Source organism: Zootoca vivipara, chromosome 12 (genome assembly GCF_963506605.1).
Source record: "Zootoca vivipara chromosome 12, rZooViv1.1, whole genome shotgun sequence".
Lineage (NCBI taxonomy): Eukaryota > Metazoa > Chordata > Lepidosauria > Squamata > Lacertidae > Zootoca > Zootoca vivipara.
Genome location: NC_083287.1, coordinates 26,242,518 through 26,264,554, shown reverse-complemented (window position 1 = coordinate 26,264,554; position 22,037 = coordinate 26,242,518). Strand labels below are relative to the sequence as shown.

Sequence of the window (22,037 nt, the reverse complement as noted above, 5' to 3'; positions counted from 1 at the left end):
TTGTAGAAGGAAGATGAGATATAGGCCATATTCACACTCCACATTTAAAGTGCTGTGATGTCACTTGAAACAGTCATGGCTTCCACCAAAACATTATGGGAGATTTAGTTCATTTAGGGTGCTGAGTGCTGTAACAATCAATCCCCTTTTCAGAGTAAATACTTTGAACAAGCTACTACTGTACATTTAGTTGACAGACAGAGAATCAGAAGTCTTTTCATCTTTTTCATTTCTTCTTTCACTTTTCTCTTTTCTCTTTTTTCTCATTCAGAAGTGTTTTTTATTTGTTGGCTTCTCTTTGAACTATTTGGCATGCAAATAGTGGTTCAAAAGTACCAATCCTCAAACATTTAATGTGAAACTAAGAAGTCTGTAGTATGCGCAAAGGAACATGTAGAATGCATCTGCATTTTACAGTGATTTTAAATCGGAAAACCAGGAACAATGGCAAACTATGAAACTCAAGACTATGGAAAATGTATTGCAAAGTGAGAATTCCAGTCCGTGTCAATGGCAGGCTTTATTCTCCCTCACTACCTGGTTGACCACACCCATGGCTTTCCAGATTGGACACTGTTGACACTTGGAGGACAACCAGTTTAGATTTCTAGATCATTCTTCCTTGTCTTCCAGTTCCTATCACTGTCTTCCTATGGATAGCCTTCTTGGCGATGACCCTGGCTTCTCTTCTGTAGACATCCATTGATGAACAACAATGTTTCCTTTCTAAAATAAGTGCATCACTATGACTCATTTCTGGCAGCAGGACTGTTTGCCGACCTGTTGTCAGGCCCAGCCATAACTTGGGGGCAATTCCACCTGCATCCTAGAATTCACCCCAGAGAGACACATCTAGAACTCAAGAGAGCAGTGGGACACTTTCGGAATCCCGCTCAGGAGTCCCACCAAATACCAAAAGATCTAGAAGGAAAGAGTTAATTAAATTATACGCTTGATTTGGGGGAACAAATCAGAAGTGACACTTTTGCTTTAAGGTCTACTATAAGCTGCTGCAAAGTAGTGAAGTACTATCTGCATTCTATTTTTTCCACAGCCTTGAGAAAACCTGAAAGCTGCAGTGTCACAGCTAATTTGTTCTTACATTTTGTGCCGTTTGAGTCTCTCTCTCTCTCTCTCTCTCTCTCTCTCTCTCTCTCTCTCTCTCTCTCTCTCTCCTTTGAAATCTTTCCTTTTTATGCATGGTGCACTTGGCTTGCAAGGAGAAGAGTACCAGCTCTGAAGTGATGCATGATGTATGTTTTACCATGTACACCATGAATAAGTGTAAAAGCTTTATACCAAGCAAACGCCATCACTTACAATACATTAAAGAGCAACATTTCTGACATAGTACAGTGGTACCTCTACTTACGAATAACTCTACTTACGAATGTTTCTACTTACGAACGGAGCTCCGTCCTCCATATTGGATGCGGTTTAGATAGGATTTTTTCTACTTACGAATTTTTAGATAGGGTTGCTTCGACTTACGCTTTTTTTCTCCCAATGCATTCCTATGGGATTCGACTTACATTTTTTTTTCGACTTACGAATGTGTGTTCGGAACGCATTAAATTCGTAAGTAGAGGTACCACTGTATAGGTAACGGAAATAGTCCTGTTCAGATGTGTAAAGGAATAAGGTGTGCAGGGGAAACACACCTCAGCCCCAGTGTCTTAGTACACACCAACTCCACCCACTCCACGTTGAGTGGGAAGGTCCGTGGAGGGTTTCTGAGCACCTTCAGCTGAGCACAGTTAGAAGCCTCCCTGCAACTGGGGATCCTGTCTCAGACCTCCTCACTAAACTGGAGCAAAATGAAGGATGAGCTGAAATACATACAGCATAACCACAAATAAGATAAAACAAGTCAGCAAAACAGATCAAAACTCACCAGTAGAAGGAGCCAAACTTGTCTCCATTGCCCTCCTGGAGACCAGTAAAGATGCATCCAGGCTAACCTCCCAATGGAGGATTTTCCAAAGAATCAGTGCCATGATGAACCATGGTCTACAGTTCTAAGGGTGCATCTGAATCTTAGTGGGATTCTTAGCCAAGCACCCATGCTGCTAGTTAAGGCTCTGGGCATCTAGTTCAAAGTATTCTCAGGATTCCGGAGCATAAGTCATACCACATTTCAGTTCACCGAGAACTGAAATAAAACAAGTTTTGTAAAAGAAGTTAAGTATGACCTTAAGGATGTGTGATTTCTATATGAGACATGGCTAGATGTCCTGTTCCCTCTGGTATATGGATTAGAAATTGATGCTAGCCCTGTTTGGAGATTCTGTTCCACATAGTTAACATCATATAGCTTGTGAGAGTAGGCCTTGCTTCTGCTGCCATCTCCCCTTTGGCCCTGTGCCTCACCATAAAGGGCAAGGTTAGAAGAGGTGAACCTGCTCTATACCTGTACGCTCCTCCCACCATTTAGAATCCTGATTGCATGGGATTCTAAATCACAAGGTGAACCCTATGCACATAGATCAGGCTAGCTTCTCCATACCTCCTCCTAAATGCATTAATTGTAATGCTGAGACCCAATGGCAACGCAGGGGTGGAGCCTGTAGGGGCAGCCCTGCTGTCCTGCCCCACATCATGCAAATTATATGGAGCAAAATTCCTGGATAGGGCTGTTCTAATTCAGTCTGCTTTCAGCACAACCAAATCTCTTCTCTAGTGTTAAAAAGTCAGTGGTTCAATAACCCAGTGAAACCTTTCATGGTTGCTCTGCGGTGTGTCATTGAAATCAGCCTCTGTCATGCAGTAGGCATGCATGGAGATAGTAAAGGTAAAGGTAAAGGGACCCCTGACCATTAGGTCCAGTCGTGACCGACTCTGGGGTTGCGCGCTCATCTCGCATTATTGGCCGAGGGAGCCGGCGTTTGTCCGAAGACAGCTTCCAGGTCATGTGGCCAGCATGACAAAGCTGCTTCTGGCGAACCAGAGCAGCACATGGAAACGCCGTTTACCTTCCCGCTGTAGCGGTTCCTATTTATCTACTTGCATTTTGACGTGCTTTCGAACTGCTAGGTTGGCAGGAGCTGGGACCAAGCAATGGGAGCTCACCCCATCACAGGGATTCGAACCGCCGACCTTCTGATCAGCAAGCCCTAGGCTCAGTGGTTTAACCACAGCGCCACCTGGGTCCAACATGGAGATAGTAGGATCTGATAATCTTTGGGTCGCTTGTTGGCCTTGCAAATTTTACGACCCATTAAGCATGGGTGGCTGTTTATTCAAAAATGGGGAAATATGTGGCATAATTTTTGCACTTGCATAGTAAGGATACAGGAACCAGTGACCATATAATTCTCAGTGCCCTCCAAGAATAGATAGTAGCCAGTATGGGACATTTGCAAGGGAACTGAGTCTAATAGTAGTGTTATGCTTTATGTAAGGAGATACCTTATAAAACTGGAGCACTGCTTTGCTGCATTGACATATCTGGAGCTCAGAATAAAGCGGAGGTTCCTGCTTTAGCTATAGCCAGATCCTAAAATAACCCAAAGAAATTATAGCTCTGATTACATAGAAAGTAAAGGACTTTGAGCATTTTCTTAATAAAGACCCAGGAAGACACAAGTCTTGACTTCTTTGTGGTATTTTTGTAGCAAGCATTTCAGAGCGAAAAGCAGAACCTTAAAATTGAGTTATTTAATTTGCAATCAAGCCTAATCTTGTAAAGGACTCTACAAACCTCCTAGCTTTTTTGTTTCTAAAAAAGTTTTATAATCCAATTTGGAAGCAACAGGGCTGTAGCATTTCTTTGTAGTCTTTTCCAGATATTTTTAAATTTGTGAATTCTTTATAGGGTCTATTTTCTACTTAAATAAAATAAGCTTATAATTAAACCAGCTCTTTCCCATTCTTTCCTGACACTCTCTCCAAAATACCTACTTTCCTACATTCAGCTCCATAGCCCATTAGTGTTCTACGATTTGAAGAGTTGCAGCACTACATTGAATAGATTCAGAGTGAGAAAGCAGAGTGAATCTCTATTCATATTTATGAAGGAGAAGTACTTGTTTTGGCAGTTCTTATTTGCCTGATGAGATGGAGGAGTTCTCCATGTTATCATGCACCGTCTTTGTAAGATTCAAGAGGTTCACGTAACATTTTTAGAAATTGCCATGGATGAGGGCCTTCATAGTTTCTTTTTTATTCATTCATTTATTTAAACAGTGGTTCTGAATTAGCCAAGTACCGCAGACCCCTTGTGTTTTGTTTTTTTAAAAAACTACTTTTGAAAATTTTGATATATCTGTGGTACTTTTAGTTTTGTGAATGGTGCCACGGATCCCCTGGGTGGATTACATGGACCTCCTGGGGTCCACGGACCACCCATTGGGAGCCACTGATTTAAAGCATTCATAAATATTTCCAAGTGGTGTACAACATAAATGCAGTGTGTGTGTGGTGGTGGTGGTGGTGGGGAGTAAGTAATACAAAAATGTAACTTAACACCAGTAAAACAGTAGCATGAAAGTATATACAAACAAAAGCAGGAATTCATATAGATAAGAACAGGTCTGATCTATAGGTCAAGGAAAGCCTGGGCAAAAAGAGATGTCTTTGCAAGATGTCTGAAGCAGCTGATAGTTGCTGATTCACATATGGCAAAAGTGGAAATAGTGGGTGTGAGGGACAGGAGCTATAGACTACCCCCTCCCATCTTGACAACAAGCTCCTCCCCGAGCACAAGCGGGAGCGGGAAGGGAGATGAGTCGAGCGGGGAAGCAGGAAGTAGAGGGCAGGGCTCTGACAGGGTCACAGAGCCCCTGCTCCGCCCGGGAAAGGAAGGAAGGGAGAGGGAAGAGGGGAGGCAGGAAAACACGGCTAGAAGACCCCTCCCTCCAGTTCCGGAACTGCGCAAGAAGAAACGGGGGCGGAGATTGGGGATTCCCAGACTACTTTGTTGGAAAAAGACGCGGGAATCGCCATTCCGGGGTACTGACCCAGACTGAGAACATGTACACTGTACAGCTTCTGCACTGTAAATAGTCTGCACAGAATAAAAGCATGAAAAGGCAGTGTGTCTGAGAGTCGTTACTCTAGAGTAGCCGCCAGCGATCCTGTGACAGTGGGGAAAGAGCAGTAGTGGGAAAAGAGGCAATAGTGGACAGAGGCCAACTTTGGGTCACCACTCTATGGCAAGCTATGATGAGTAGAATTTCCCGCATAATCTCAGTGATGCTACAGGTCTATACAGGGACAGGTAACCTTTCAGATAACTTGGTCTTGAGTGTAGTGTTTATGTACATTATGGTGCCTTTCTCAGTAAATTCTTGTTTTTTCTGCTTCTGTTTGTCAAGCGATCTTACGTTGCACGTGACTGTGAAGGTAGACTTTGCATTTCTGAAAAATCCGAGTGAGCGTCAGCCTCCTAATAGTATCTGTCTGTAGCAAAGCTATAACAAAATTAGCCTGTGCAACTATTCTCGGGGCCAGACTTCATCCTGCGACAATGCAGTGAATGCTGAGAAGATGATGATAATAAGTCTTGCTAAGGAGGTGTCTTGTGTTTTCAGCTGAGAAAAGGATTCATCTCTCACCCGCCTGCACCACAGTTTCTTTCATTCCGCATTTCATGAAATTTGGGCCCTGGAGCTGCTGAACTGGGACACTTGAGACTGATTTCATTAGGCGAGCAAAGTGCTTGTTGCGTGCTTTATAGTGCAGTGTTAACATGTTACACCTGCTGAGGGAGACGCCAGTGTTACACCTGCCTTCTTCGTAGCATGTGGGGAAGTAACATATGCTCTGGGAACCCTAGCAGGCAGTGTTTAGAATGCCTCTTAGATGCTTATAATTATATTGCAGTGAAACAAGCTTTCGTTGCAATTTCTTGCTGTTTTACAACAGAAAAATATTCTCTAGGAATATTGTTGTCTTGTGTGGAACCTGAGATAATTTAAGTTGCCATCGTTTCTTTTTGTTACAAAGCTGTTGTTTCAAGCTCCCAGAGTAGCTGGCTAAATTCAGCATCAGGGAAGCCTTCAATTAAATGTTTTGCTTCTATTTCTGGTTGCAAAGCTTATGAGCAAACCGTAGAGCAAAGACAAAGGGAGGCTGAACAGAAAAGCTGCATGTTCCAGAAACACCCAGTAGATCAGCGATTGTCATTATTTAGAGACAGTGGATGTATTTGGATTGTGGGAAACGCCTTCAGAGAATATCAGGCTTGTGTGCTTGTCTCCTCTCCTCTCCTCTCCTCTCCTCTCCTCTCCTCTCCTCTCCTCTCCTCTCCTCTCCTCTCCTCTCCTAACATAGCTGCTTCTGTTTCCATTTTGGATTAACATTTTGGTGTGTCATCCTAATGCAAACTTAATAATGGTTTGTTGACGCAAGCCAGCTTCATAAACTAGGAATGAAATGTGGCATGCTTCAACCAAGCAGTTTAATCATTCGTTTCATTTATTTAATCAAAATACATCAATAATACATCAATAATGTATAAGAAATTAGTAAATAGAAATCAGGCAATTGAATGACAATGAAACTTGAAACAAGGGGACTACAAATTTGGGTTGTTGAATTCACAGTCCTTGGGAAGAATAATAATTAGTCATACTGGAGGGTGTTAACAAACCATAGTTATGTTTAACCATGGTTTGGCCCAATTCACATATCTGTTGAATGTGAATGCACGGTGTGCCAGTCCATGCTGTTGACACGTTTCCGCTCCATTCCTGCTGTTGCTGTGCCACCAGAAACCAAATGTGACATATGAACCTGAGCTTGTGGTTTGTTTCCCTCAGGCAAACCACAAGCACAGTGAAGAGGAGTTTAGAAGCTTGAGGTAGAGTGTTAGACTGTATTGAAAGACGAGAGCCGAAAATGGTGGCGCTCTAAACACTTTAAAACTGCATTAGGAGTGATGAGCAGCTGACAGTACAGGGATCACTACCACCTGAAAGAAAGGAGGAATGCTGGAAGTGAATGGGCTGGCGACATTAGGAGCGCTCTCCCCTCTTATGTACAACCACAGCCAAATGATTCAAAGATTTCTGAGGTGGGAGGCGACATCAACCAAAGCGTGTCAATGCATTCTAGCACCATTCTGCTTACTGCCTGGGCCATGACCTGTATGGATGTATATACCATGAGAGAAGAATAATGGCTACTGTAGGTCCGGGATAGAGAACCTTTCACCCTCCAGATAGTCTTGGTCTCCTACTTCTATAAGCCATGGCCAGTGGCCAGATATGGTGGGCGTTATAGTCTAGCAACATCTGGAAAGCTCCAGCTTCTCTATGCCTGCTTTAGGTGCTGGCCCAAACAGCCTGAAGCAGCCAAATCCCCATCTAGGGCCGACACTTTAGAAAGATGTGCTATACAATTGAGACACCGATTTCAAGCTCAGCGGTATACTTTGCATGCAGAAGGTTCAAGGTTCAAGCATCTCCTGGTAGGGCAAAGAGACAACCCTGTCTCTGAAACCCAGCAGAGCTGCTGTCAGTCAACAAGGAGAATACTAAAGAAGCTGGACCAATTGTGTGATTCCTTGTAAGGCAACTTCCTATGTTTCTGTATTCATCTCTGCTCTCCCTCTCATTATGCCACCTGAAGCAAGTTGCTTCATCGTGCCGGCCCTGGAAGTGATGATGACCTCATATATAAATCTAACAATCATAGCTGCCAAGTTATCCCTTTTTTACAGGGATTTTCCCTTATGCTGAATAGGCTTCCTCACGAGAAAAGGGAAAACTTGGCAGCTATGCTAACAATGGGATGCTCTGCCCTAACCCTTTATAGTGCATCACTCTGCCTGTTTGCTCAGAAGTAAGTTCCATTGAATGCAATGCAGCTTACTCTCAAGTAAGTGAGTATTGGATTGTGGCCTACACCTTTCCTTGCCACTGAAAGCAGTCCTTATTTTTTGTTACAATAGATGTAGTGGCTTTACTTGGGTGTAAATTCAACATGTACCAGGACCCAGTGCAAGAATAAAGGCAAATGTTGTGAATATTTGCGAGGCTAAGATGGGGGAGAGGAGTTCTAGTTAATCCACCTGACCTGGACCGCTTTTGTCTTCAGTCTCTCACTCCAAAGTCTGATTGTTTTATGGTAGCACTGAAACTCAACACTTCTGCCACTTTAACTCAGAGTTGTGTTTATTTGCTTGTGGCAGGTTTTATTATAAAATAAAAAAATTAAAGAATCCTGCTTTCAGGATGTTTCACACACACACACACCCCCCAAGAAGATTATAGTTGCTCTGAAGAGTAAATGGCTGCATTTTAATGGCACACAAAAAGATGCTGTGGAATATAAATCAAGGTAATTGTACATTTCAAGAAGAAACCTTCAGTGGGCACATTTTTATGGAAACACAAACTGCAGTCTCCAAAATGCCCAATAAAACCATTAGGAACATACCATGCTGGAGAATACAGGTATTTTGATCCATTAATCATTTTACCCAGCAGTTGCGGTAATGTGCTGACACTTGCGTGACTCAAGAGGCTGTGGCTTAGAGTCTTTGGTTTCCGTGGCGGAGCTGGGCCTTGGGGCTGCTGCAGTTCAGCAGGAATTGTTTGCTGGTACAGTGGTACCTCTGGTTAAGAACTTAATTCGTTCTGGAGGTCCGTTCTTAACCTGAAACTGTTCTTAACCTGAAGCAGCACTTTAGCTAATGGGGCCTCCCGCTGCTGCCGCGCCGCTGGAGCACAATTTCTGTTCTCATCCTGAAGCAAATTCTTAACCTGAGGTAATATTTCTGGGTTAGCGGAGTCTGTAACCTGAAGCATTTGTAACCTGAAGCATTTGTAACCAGAGGTACCACCTTATTCAGCTTATGTTTCAAACATTGCATTGTCCCACTACAAAAAGAAAGGGAAATCACAGAGGAATAAAATAAATCAACTCTGCATTCCTGGACCAACTTTACAGGGCTGCTCACAATGGGAAAGGTGGCAGTGCAATTTCACCATTAGACCATCTAGAGATCCTAAGGTGATCCAAGAGAGGGTTTTTTATTTTATTTTATTCCCCATATATCCTACCTTTCCTCCAAGGACCTCAAGGTGGTGAATATAGTTATCCTCTTCTCCTTTTTATCCTTGCAATAACCCTGTGAGGTAGATTAATCCACATAGAAACCTTTCACATTGCTTCTTGCTCCATTTTCAGCTTTAGTGTGCGTGTATCTTATTTTCTTCCCTGAATATCTTCTTCAAGTGGCACTTCAAAAAGTCAAGATGTGTGAGCTCCAGTGTCCCATTCAGTAACATTAGGGTGAAATTTATTAATGACTTCTAAATATGATAAATGTCTCCCAAAATGATGAATGTGAAAGAGATGAAGATATGCTATATAGGTGTAGTAATGTATTGTTGAAAGATTGGAGGTTGGACAGCGACTGGAACTGGAACTGTTCTGGAGGGTTAGTGGAACTGGAGGCAGCTGCCTTAAAAAATTTTAAATGGAGCAAATGGTTTTGTATTGTTTCAGTCCACTGTGTTTCAATTACTCCCCTTCAAAGAAGAGAAATTGTGAGGGTATTTATATATCAAGGACATTGTTTTCTAAAACTACAAAGAATGATTGAGCAGCATGAACCATAAGGAATTATTAGGTCACAATGACATCAAAATTAATTATTGCTAGAACTGTTCTCAGTAGTGATTATTATGGAAAAACTGAAGAGGAATATGATTTGGCCCAGACTGTGTAATAAAGTACAAAAAGTCATCTGTGGAGACAGAGTTTACTAATTAACAAACTTAATGTCACAGTGGCAAATATCAGAGACATTGGCTGGGTTGGTAATTTTGTTGTCTCATTCTACTGTAAGAGAGAGTTTCAAAGCCCTGACACCAATGGGTCTTGCTACCTTTCACAGAAGATAATTAGGAGGATTGTAGGAGAATCTGTTTAGAAGACTGAAGGCCATAAAAAAGTTGCACTATGTTCAATATGTCTCCCAAATGCATCCTGATTTAGCAGTTCCATTGCATATACAGGAGCTTGGAATACTACTCCCAAACATTAAAGTGGATGGTGTAGCAACAGGCTGAAATAGAGCTGTCTGTGCACCAAACCCCCTGCAAATCCTTTTTACAGTTAATACATGCTGCTCACTGGTTCATAATGTTCTCACAAAAGCCCTATGAGAGGTATGTCATGTTGAGAGATGGTGACTGTTCCAAGCTTTATGGCTGAGTGAAGATTTGAGCCTGGGTCTCTCTGAACTTAGACAAATGCTCAAACCACTACATCACACTGGGTTACAAAGAGCAGGCATGACATTTACATTAGATAAATTGAAAATCTATTAATTGAAGAGTTAAGGAAGAAAACGAATATCTTTACCCAAGGCAAGAAAATGAAAAACTAGGTTGTTGCTACCTTTGGTGGCCACTGGTGCTAATGTAGTTACTAATATTTTACAGTGGTTTTCTTGTGGATATATTCTGCTACATGTCATTGATAAATAATAGTTCATTTGTGTTGGATTTACACTGGACTGCCTTCATATCATTCTGTTTTATTAGTTCTGCAATGCTTCCCTGGTGTCACCACAGAAGTATCAGTCCTGCAAGAAATGGTTCGTGACATGTGCAATAAGTAAAAGCACGCCAGAAAATCTTTCTGTACATTATAAAGACGCTGGAGCCTAGTGATAGCAAAGGTCATTAAAGGCAAATATATTCTTGCAATGATTCAGTTTCTCACTTAAGCACCACAATTTCTCCTTCTACAAGCATATCATTGCAAAGCAGTTTGCCTCATACGATGCATTTTGTATGTTACTTTCACCGATTTATCTATTTATATGCACACTTAAAAAAAAAAACCAACATCAAAGAAACCAAGATCATGGCCACTGGTCCCATCACCTCCTGGCAAATAGAAGGGGAAGAAATGGAGGCAGTGAGAGATTTTACTTTCTTGGACTCCTTGATCACTGCAGATGGTGACAGCAGTCACGAAATTAAAAGACGCCTGCTTCTTGGGAGAAAAGCAATGACAAACCTAGACAGCATCTTAAAAAGCAGAGACATCACCTTGCCTACAAAGGTCCGTATAGTTAAAGCTATGGTTTTCCCAGTAGTGATGTATGGAAGTGAGAGCTGGACCATAAAGAAGGCTGATCGCCGAAGAATGGATGCTTTTGAATTATGGTGCTGGAGGAGACTCTTGAGAGTCCCATGGACTGCTAGAAGATCAAACCTATCCATTCTTGAGGAAATCAGCTCTGAGTGCTCACTGGGAGGACAGATCCTGAAGCTGAGGCTCCAATACTTTGGCCACCTCATGAGAAGAGAAGACTCCCTGGAAAAGATACTGATGTTGGGAAAGATGGAGGGCACTAGGAGAAGGGGACGACAGAGGATGAAAGGGTTGGATAGTGTTCACAAAGCTACCAATATGAGTTTGACCAAAGTGCGGGAGGCAGTGGAAGACAGGAGTGCCTGGTGTGCTATGGTGCATGGGGTCACGAAGAGTCGGACATGACTAAATGACTAAACAACAACAACATGCACACTTTACCATTGCATATGCATTTTTGTATGCATTTCTTTGCTGAAGGACTGTTTTTCAGATCCCAGAGGAGTTCAAACTTGAAAGGGTTGGAAAGATGTGTTTAAATTTAATATTGTTTTGGAAAATGTGAATCTGGTAAGTTCACATTTAAATGTAAATTGAATCAGATTTCTGACCCAGAGACTGGAGGTCCCCATAGCAGCTTCCAGGTCTCCTAGCTGATTCTCAGAGCCTGATTCTCCCCCCTGTTGCCACCTTCCCCAGGGCCAAAAGATCAAATGAGATGGTAAAACAGGCAGGATATTTTTGCATATATTCCCACTTTATATAATGCAGTTTTGTATGCTGTTTTCACCAATACATACTGTCAGGGGGACTTCCTACAGGGAGCCTCCCCCCACCATCCTGACCAGCACTTCGCTCAGCAACAGCGCTAGCAGCGGGTCAGGGGGAAGCGGAATGGAGGAGAGAAGGCTCAGCGAGGCATCAGAGCCCTGGCAACGCTCTGGGGAACAGACGGTGGAGGGAGGGCTCAGCAAGGCATCTGAGCCCCTGCACCACTCTGACCAACAAGTGGAGGAGGGACGGCTCAAAGATACGTCGGAGCCCAGGCACTGCCCCAGCCGGCCAGGGGGAGAAGGGGCACTGCTCCTTCCGGCACCCAAATTGAGGCGTGTGCCCAAACACAGGGTGAAGGGGCGGCGTTTTGGGGTGCCCAGGTTATTTTGCTGGCCCCAAAGCCGACGGGTGCCATTGCTGGGTTCTGAGAGTGACTAGGAGGTCATGTTTTCTGCTACCTCTGCACTGTAAATAGTATGCACAATAAAACCTTCAAAGACACAATGGACTGGAGCGTCTTTACTCAGGAGTAGCCACAACATCTCCCTGACACATACTACGGACACAGGGTGAACATTTGTTGAATACTGGAATATACATTTCCAGGAAAATATCACAAATGGCATTTTAAATTATTTAAATCCTTCGTATAATTATTGTAATCTGGTAATTATTGTTGGTTGGGTTGTTTTATGTATAATTATGTATACTGTGTAATCATTTATGTATAATAATTATGGAACAATTCATTGAAATATATCCGAAATAGAACATTAGTTTTGCTAATTTGCTAAGAACTAATTTCTTTTCCACTGATACAAGGCCCTTTTCTTTGTGATGTTTTCTATTTCTCAGATGGGTCCAAAAATGCTGTGCATAATAAAACTAGCAGTCTGTGCTTCCGATTAGTCAGTTAAATGACCTTTTGGAAGGTTGTCACACATTCAGAATTATGTTTATTCCAAAGTTCTTCATCTAGTGGGGGATCTGTGTAATTTGTCTTTTGATTAAAATATACAAAGATAAATCACGAAGGGCAAGGCTATCAATGGCTACCAGCCACAATGACAATCTTCCACCTCCTCTGAATGCCAGTTGCTGGGAATCACAGATGGACAGAGTACTGCTGTTGTGTCCATGTCAGGCTTCCCATGGGCATCTAGTAGGCCACTGTGAGAAAAGGATGCTGGACAAGATAGGCCATTGGCTTGATCAACTACAGTGGTGCCTCGCTAGGCGAATGCCCTGCTAGACAAATTTTTCGCTAGACGAATGGGTTTTGCGAGTGGAGGTTGCCTCGCAAGACGAATTCGTTTTGTGATATTTTTTTCTAGCGAATCGCAGTTTCCCATAGGCATGCATTGAAATTCAATTAATGCGTTCCTATGGGCAAAAAAAAATCAAAAAAATCAATGCATTCCTATGGGATTCGCTAGATGAATTTTTCGCAAAACGAATTGACTCACAGAACAAATTAAATTCGTCTTACGAGGCACCACTGTACATATACTCTAGTGAACTTGAAGCTCATTTCTTGTTTGTATCCATATGTTCTGTTCAAGACTGTTAGTCTTACCAGAATACATACCTTATTTGGCCGTAACTTGCGAGTAGGATTTATTCTAACATTGAAATTTATGGCCAGAGTTCTTGGTGTAAAAAAACCTTCTTTTCGGTGTATCTACAATTAGAACTCCAATTTATTGAACATTGGCTTGATCCAGCAGGCTCTTCTTGTGCTTGCATGCCTGCCCTCTGATCATTCCCCAAAGCCATAATTCACATAACACATGCACAAATGACAGAGATTGGAAGTAGACTGAGCTGTCATTTGATACTTGAAAGCAATCTGGATTGTAGTTGCAAACACACACGTCCCCAAGCCCACCATGGATCAGGAAGAGGTTCCTTACTTGATCTGGCAGCAGTCCAGTATTTCACAGGCAGTAGCGAAATCCATAGCTTGCACTACCAAAGCATCTCCTTGTGAAGCGCAAGTGAGAAAAAAAATATAGGGAGCCCTTAGAATCAGGAATGAACTGAAACTTAGAAAGTTACCTTATACCAAACCAGATCATTGGTCTATCTAGTGGTGTATTATCCACACTGATAGCGGCTCTCCAGGGTTACAGACAGAGGATGTTCCCAGCCCTACCTGGAGATGCCTGGGATTGAACTGGGGACTTTATGCGTGCAAAGCAAATGTCCACTGAACTACGACACTCTCATAACTGCGAATGAATGTTGGATTGGTTCTCTCGGCTACACTCCTTCCTGCTTGGCAAGATGGGGACTGCCAAGGCACCACACTGGTGTTCATGATGGGTTCTGTAAACAAAATGGCATGCCATGTTCGGCTTGCAATGATGTGGCTATGTGACACGCTTCCTGGAATCAAACTGACAAAGAAAATAACAAATCTGTTCTCTGTGGGTACATGGTTGAAAATCTGTGGACTTTGGCAAATTCCAAAGAGATTTGTAAAATGTGGTGGGTGGGAACTTTGGCTCAGCTATACTTCGCAATTCATTCACTGAGTATCCCCTATTAATGTCAGTTGAACTGCTCTAAAACAAATGATGGTTGCTCCAGATGATTGTTGTGATGTACTCAAGGAGCTGAAAGCTTTTCAGAGCTATTCAAACTGTTAATTGCTTTCATACTTCAACCCCAAGTTGACCCCCCCCCCACCCTGAAGATTGATTCTCATTGTGGCAGTTTTATCATCAATACATACTGACTTAGTTGTAAACAGAACAGACTGTGTTAAACTAGCATGGCCGCATTGCAAGAAGTGCAGAGCGCACTGTTTGCTTCCAGGAAGTCCCAAGTCTCGTCCCTGGCATCTTCATGTAGGGAATGGCAATATTCCTGCCTGGACTCCTGGAGAGCAGCTGCTAGTCAGTTTAAGCAAAAGGGAGCTAGATTGGCCTATGTTCTGACTGAGGCTGTGCACACTCCCCAAAGAAGCCTGGGAACTGTAGTTTCTTAAGGATGCTGGGCATTGTAGCTGTGTGAGTGGTAAACTAGAGTTCCCAGGATTATCAGGGGTGTTCATGTGCATGCTTGAAATGCACGGTTCATATGCCGCCTCAGTACAAAGCCACTTCCTATGTACAATTTGCTACATTACCTGATTTTTTTTGTGATGGAAAAGTCCCTACAGGTTGCCTTTTTTAAAAGTAGGCACAAGATTGAATGTGCTTCTGAAATAACCCCCCAAATGAAAAGATCACAAGTTGCTGCAGCCTCCACAATGGAGGAGTGAAAAACACATCCATAAGGGAGTTGCTTCTTTCCCCTTCCAGGTGTGTCCCCTCGGCACCTGCTCCAGAGTGCTCCCCACCCTTGGGGGGGGGGTAGCTTCTCAGGGGATTAGAAAAATCTCTCGCTTACTTGTAGTGTACATTATTCTATATTTTAAAACAAGGTTGCAGCTAGTGATGCATGGTTCTTTCAAAAGGACTTTTTTACTGTGAATATGGAACATTAGGAACACAGGAAGCTGCCTTATGCGGAGTCAGGGCATTGGTCCATCTATCTCAGTATTGTTTACATGGACTGCCATCAGCTCTCCAGGGTTTAAGGCAGCAGCCTTCCCCCAGCCCTGCCTGGAGATTACAGGGACTGAACGTGGAGCCTTCTGGATGCAAGGAAGAGCCACAGCCCTTCCCTAAAAGTAGAACTTTGCCCATACTTATCTTGTGCATTCAGAAGTTTTCTTGTTAGTGGTTTTTTTTAAAAAAAAAATGCTTACAGCAAATTATTTTAATTTGCATTTGGCAAACTATCAATATTTCAACGCAGGGAAAACCTATCTGCTTCTACATGGAGGGGTGCAGCGTCTCATCTGCTGTGTATATAATGACATGTGGGAAAGCGGGTACTTCAAGATGCTCACGTGCACATAAGCTGAATCAATGTGCCTCGGAGAAGGGAGAGCTGTACTATTCTGGCATCCGTGAGCAGAGGCCTCCATATGGAGCTGGCTCCTCACAACCTTTTTCATTATGTGCATTGTGGAAACTCGGCCACTTCTCCACCTTAACAAGGAGGACCACTACCTGGGAAATGTATCCGCAAGACCATACGGAGACGTCCTTACTGAATCTTCTTAACTGCGTTGCCAGCAAATAATTGTGTAGGCTTGGGAACAAGGACTGCTTTGGCAGCGCATTGCCATAGCATGTGGTGCTGTACTGGCATCACCAAGCAACTCAGGATGTGGCACTAAGATGGCTTGATATACTATATATATATATATATATATATATATATATATATATATATATATATATATCCCCACCCGGAGGCATCTTAGCATACACGATTTTGCTTGCCAGCTCGCTGGCATAATCATGGCAATCTAGTCTTTAAAGCACTCGAGTAAATTCAAAGGTTAAAACCCACATTTATTTCTGGACTATTTTTATCTCACCCTTAGCAGAAGTTGGCTGTATGAAAGATGCTCAGATTCCTTGTAAGGGAAAAAAGAGCCCTTTTTTGAAAAATGAGGGTTGCTTGATTACTTGGCAGGAAGCTGCATGCAGGGAAGCTTTAAAGGCTCTGCATATATATATATATATATATATATATATATATATATATATATATATCACACACACACACACACACACACAAACACACACACACACTGAGAAGCGGAGATATATTTCAGGTATTCTCCTGTTGACATATTTTTGCGGTTTGTCATGAGTTACTTAATTTGTTTCATCATGCCCCCCAGGTTCCCTGCTGGCAAATAGCAGGAGGCTGGCTTGAACCTCTAAGGCAGCAGGCAGATAAAGCCTCCTTTCCTAAGTGCTCGCTAAGCGATGGAACTCCGTAATGCAACAATTAGGAACTTGTCACATGTTTGGAATTAGGGGGCCGTTCATGATTATGCTTGGGTTTGTTTGCATATTTCCAAAGAGCAAGACGGATCTTAGAGAATCAGTGAAATAAAGCCATTAGTTTTCACACTGCTTGCCCGCCAGCTCTCTTTAACTTCAACAGCTACAGTTTCAATGCATCTCAGCAATGGTTTACTAGTGTGGTGTTGTCTTTCAGGCTATTGGAAGGAGGAAGGGAAGAGCTTTGCATATCAAAATTCTGATAACTGTTTACAGTCGTTTTAATTCTCATTTTTTGGCATGCATGCATTTGAAAGAAAGCATAATACAGTAGTAATAATAATAGTGGACAGGGAATAATGTGGTGTCCTTGGAGATATGCTTTTAGTCCTGCCCTCCACCTGGGGGCATCTCCTCACAGCTCCCTCGAAGCCCCCTCCACAAGGTTCAGAAAAAAGTGAAGAATCAGCCAACATTGTCCTGTGAAAACAGCATAGGAGCCAACTCCTATGGGTTGAGAGGTCTTCAGCCCCCCAATAAAATATTTGAGGGATCTGGGGGCCCCTAAAGTTGATGGGCATTGCCATTCAAATGGTGTGTGTGCACTGTGTCATGTGATTGATTGTGCAAGGCAGGTCTTATCTTCACACACACACACTATTTTATGCAAATTGGCACCCCTGGCAAACACTCAGTATTATTTCCTTATATATTAACCTGAAAGTTCCACATCTGGGATCGTTAGGAAAAGGAATAGAAGTGAAACTGCTATGCAAATCTATGGTGTGACTGTACTTGGAACATTATGTCCAGTTCTGGTTGCCACCCCTCAAAAAGGGGGACAAAGACAGAGTTCAGTCAAAATTATCAGGAGGCTGGAACAACTCCCCTGTGAGGAAATGTTATAACATCTGGAGCATTTTAGTTTGTAGAAAGGGAGAAGAGATAAAAGGGTACAAAATGATGCTAGGTGTGGAGAAAGTACACTCCTAATCTTATTATACTAGAACCAGGGGTCATCCAGTGATGGTTGATTTCGGATAAACAAAAGGAAGTATTTCTTTACGCAGCATATAGTTAGATTATAGAGGGAACCATATGTATCTGTCCTACACTGACAAATCTGCACAGAAGGATACATCCGTAGACCTCTGAAGCAGCAGAGGACAATTGAAGTCAACCCTTTCTAAAATTCTGCAGGAACCTTTTGACAATGTGCCCCAGAGACGGTTGTAAAAGTGAGGATCTCATTCCTGACCCTCCCTACCTCTCCATACACAAAGCTGCCCTGTATGATATTTCTATGCCTAGCCAGCTCACCTTTCTGGTGTTTTCTTTATCCGCCCTGTAATGGATTTTCTGCCCAAAATACGGGCACTTGCTTACCACCATAGGTCAGTGGTAGAGCATCTTCCTTGCATGTTCAATTCCCGCCATCTCCAAGTAGAGCCGGGAGAGATCCCTGTCTGAAACCCTGGAGAGCAGCTGCCAATCACTGGAGACAATACTGAGCTAGATGGACCAATCATCTGACTCCGTATAAGGCAGTTTCCTATGTTCCTAAGCAGGTAGACACCAAGGGGGTTGGCTGTTTGGGACTTGTGGTGTTAGAAACAAGCCTATAGAACAGGCACCCCCAAACTTCGGCCCTCCAGATGTTTTGGACTACAATTCCCATCTTCCCCGACCACTGGTCCTGTTAGCTAGGGATCATGGGAATTGTAGGCCAAAACATCTGGGGGGTGCCTGCTATAGAACATTGGTTCTAGAAAAAGAAGGAACAAGGCCAAATAAATTCTACTACACCTTGCAGTCATCATGTGACAGTTTTGTTTTGTTTTTAAAGAGATCCATTGTAGCTCCATGAACATATGTGGCCTGCCTTTGTGGCAGGATTTGTCCCCCACGCTCACAGGTGTGTGTCTGTGTTCTATTTTGGGCTTGAATATTTTTTTTTCTGTCGTCAATATTGGGAACGTTTCAACCTGCGCAGACTGCAGGCAGTCCTGGGGAGCAGGGTTTTTGCTCGGCTCTGGCATCTTTTATTGTCCCCAGTGAGGCTTATTATGTGGCACAATGGATAGAAGAAAATCCATCTCTCCACTTTAAACATGATAAGCCTTTGTCACCTACAATGCAATTAATGCTAAAAATAGACAAGCGGCTGTGATAAGGCGGTGGCTTGAAGGGGATGAGCCACTACCAAATAACAAAGACTTATCTGGAGGGCCTGAGGAGTCAGCTTCCACTGAGCTGTCAGTTTGCTGATTGCCATTTCTCTGTGAGTTTGATGAAATATTCATGCCTTTGCTCCGCTCGCTCTCCAAGCACTATTGATTTCTTGTATAAACGCTGCTATATTTAGTCTAGACAAATGGAATGTGGGTTGCTGCAGAATAAATTGGATGAAAGGGCTGGGATCTCGCTGTCCGCTTTTCTCTTGGTCTGGGACAATTATTTATAATCAAGGGGAGTTTTTGTAACTTAAGGGTGATTTCTTTCCTCCTTTTTTTTTTTTGCAATTTTGCCTCAGAACAAAAGCCAGGAGTTGGGCAATATCCTTCTGGCAGGTTTAAAAATGCTTGGTACATAAACTGTGCCTTGAGCTTCACGATAGCTGTTTCTGAAAGTTGAAAAAGAGAGAAAACCCATTATGTTTGATAGAAAAATGTAAGAGAGACTCAGCATCTTCTATCATCCATATGTTCTTCCCTTAGGCTAGAGCATTCCCAAGTGGTTTAAGGGCCTAAAAATATGTATGCAAGCATTTTTATTTTTATTTTTTAAAAAGAGCCTTGCATTTTTATGCTGCACGTTTCTTTTTGAAGAGCCAGAACACTAATATTATGTTTTTATAGTCCTCCGTTTTCCTTGTATTGAACTGTGGCAGTGAAAGAAAAGTGAGTGAAACAAAGAAAGGGGGTGTTGATTTAAAGGGATGGGATATTCTTCCAGTGCCCACATGCACATACTTCTGATATACGGATCTGGGCAAAGAGACTAACTCATAGTTTTGTTTTTTAAAACACTGTCTGGTATAGTTGGCTGCTTCTGCCCTCTACTGGATCTACTGTGCACCATGGGCCTTATTCTGCTCACAAGAGAAGAAGAACAATGCATAAAATTCTAAAGAGTAGATATGTGGTATGAATTCATATGTTTTCCAGCTGCCAGGAGAAAATGTCAGAAACTTTGGGGGATTCCGGAACTGCAGTCTGTAAAACAACGGGCATTTGTTATGTTCTGTGACTCTGGTGCTGTTGAATTAAATGGCATTTTAGGGGACTCTTAAGGGCTGCCTCAAAATAACCCATACGTTGGCTTTCCCACTGGTTTTATAATGGTTGCCAGAGCTCCCAGTTCCCACACCATAGCACTATGAGAGGACCCTGCTGTCAACCACGCTTAAAGATGGGAGCATCCACACATACCCCACCACTAAATACCCTGCTTCCCAAAGCCATGGTTCCCATTGCCTTCTAGAAACAAAAGGTGATACTGACAAAGAGTCTTCAATTTCCTGTTCCCTTCTTCTTTCAATTTTGTGGGCATAGTCTGGACTGTAGGAAAACCTGCAGGAAGAAGTTCGGCGGGAATGCCAAAAGTTGGGTGGGTGGGAATGAAAGGCAAATATTTCAAATTTCATTTAGTCTTGGAAGCCATGCTGAAATTCCCATTCTGACAAGAAATCCCTTCTCTGCCACTGGAAATATAGCACCAAATTCTGAAATCCAGAAATGAATTAATCCTGACAAGCATGGGTTTATGCCTTGTAAATGTTTCCTCATTTCTCTTCTCATTGTTGCTTCCAGAGGTGCCGAGGAGTATTACAGCAGCAATCCCAAACAGAGAGAACACCTCATATCAACATAGGAAGCTGCCTTATCTGGACTCAGGCCATTGATGAGTCTTGTCAACACTGATAGGAGCAGTTTCGGCCCTCCCTGGGCTTGAACCTGGGATGTTTCATGTGCAAAGCATGAGCAAAGCACTGGGCTGCGAAATAATGAAAGGCACCCAGAAGCCCACAGAGGTCCCTAGCCACCGAGAAGGAGCCACCCAGGCTGGCTGGGGGAACCCAATCAGATGGGCTGGGACAAATAATAAAATTATTATTACTATAAATTTATTCTGTACGTCGAAACAAAATTTTAAAAATCCTTCCAGTAGCACCTTAGATACCAACTAAGTTTGTCATTGCTGAACTTTCGTGTGCATGCACACTTTTTTACTTTTCTGGCCTTACCTTTTTCCAGTCAGCCTCTGGCTAGGACTGGTAATTCTTCCCTATCTCTGCAATTGCTATCATCAATCATTCAATCATTCCACATTTGGAAATGTAGTAGGAGGACTCCAGAAGAGGAGTCATTCCTGTTGCATCTCTGCATGTGTCGCTGCTTGGGGTGGCTGAGCACTTGTCTGTTCACCTTGCAGCAACCATCGCAGGAAGGATCTGTGGCTCAGTAGTCCAGTGCATGCCGAAGGTGCATGCTATCCCTCTCATCGCCAGGCATGGCAGAGAAAGACCCCTGCTTGGAACTCTGCAGAATCACTGTCAGAATGGACAATATTGAGCCAGGTAGACTAAAGGTCAGCTTGGTATAAGTAGCTTCCTGTGTTAAATAGCAACCTATATTCTTCTGGAAACCATTGGTGATTTGTGAGCATGCGTTGTTAGTGCTCACAAAGGATGCTCACAAACCCTCAGTGAGTCATTCCTTGCCCTCTCCAAGCTGGCCATGAAAATAAATGCTGCTTCCTGTTTCTATTGCTGCCAAAAGGTGACATTCAACAGGCTGTATGACTGACGATAGCTGGTGAATGGCAAATATCATGATTTTATAAAAACTCCTATCTGATCTTTCCCCTCCCTCCCCCCTACCCTTTCTGTTCCCACCTCCCCCCCCTTGTATATCCTTGTATATCAGTGGATGTGAAGTCAGAAGTTCCTGTGGGATTAGAACCTATCACGCCATTAGACCTGCGGACAGATCTCAGGATGATGGTTCCCATGGTGGACCCAATGATACGTGAAAAGCAGCTTCAGCAGGAACTCCTCCTGATCCAGCAGCAGCAACAAATTCAGAAACAGCTCCTTATAGCAGAATTTCAAAAGCAGCACGAGAACCTGACGCGACAGCACCAAGCTCAGATCCAGGAACACATAAAGGTAGCAACATGTTTCTCCTCTTCCCAGATTGTGCCATAACAAGCTAAATGTTCAAAGACTTGAGGGCGTTGTCTCTTGGGGTGCCATGCAGCAGAATGAAGCTTCAGCTATATGAGCAGCGTATGTGGTGAAAGTACACATTTGTTAGCGTGTGGATATTACTCCAAATGTGTTCATAAAAA

At 42.9% G+C, this 22,037-nt stretch overlaps 1 protein-coding gene across 3 annotated transcripts in view; it reads left to right on the top strand.

Annotated features, from left to right (window-relative positions):
- The window catches only part of HDAC9 (histone deacetylase 9), a 338,697-nt gene that overhangs the window by 103,239 nt on the left and 213,421 nt on the right, over nucleotides 1–22,037 (top strand). For all 3 annotated transcript variants that reach the window (XM_035130280.2, XM_035130275.2, XM_035130272.2), the window contains exon 3: nucleotides 21,614–21,855. In XM_035130280.2, coding sequence (XP_034986171.2) covers nucleotides 21,614–21,855 — 242 coding nt within the window. The remainder of the gene's footprint in view (nucleotides 1–21,613; nucleotides 21,856–22,037) is intronic.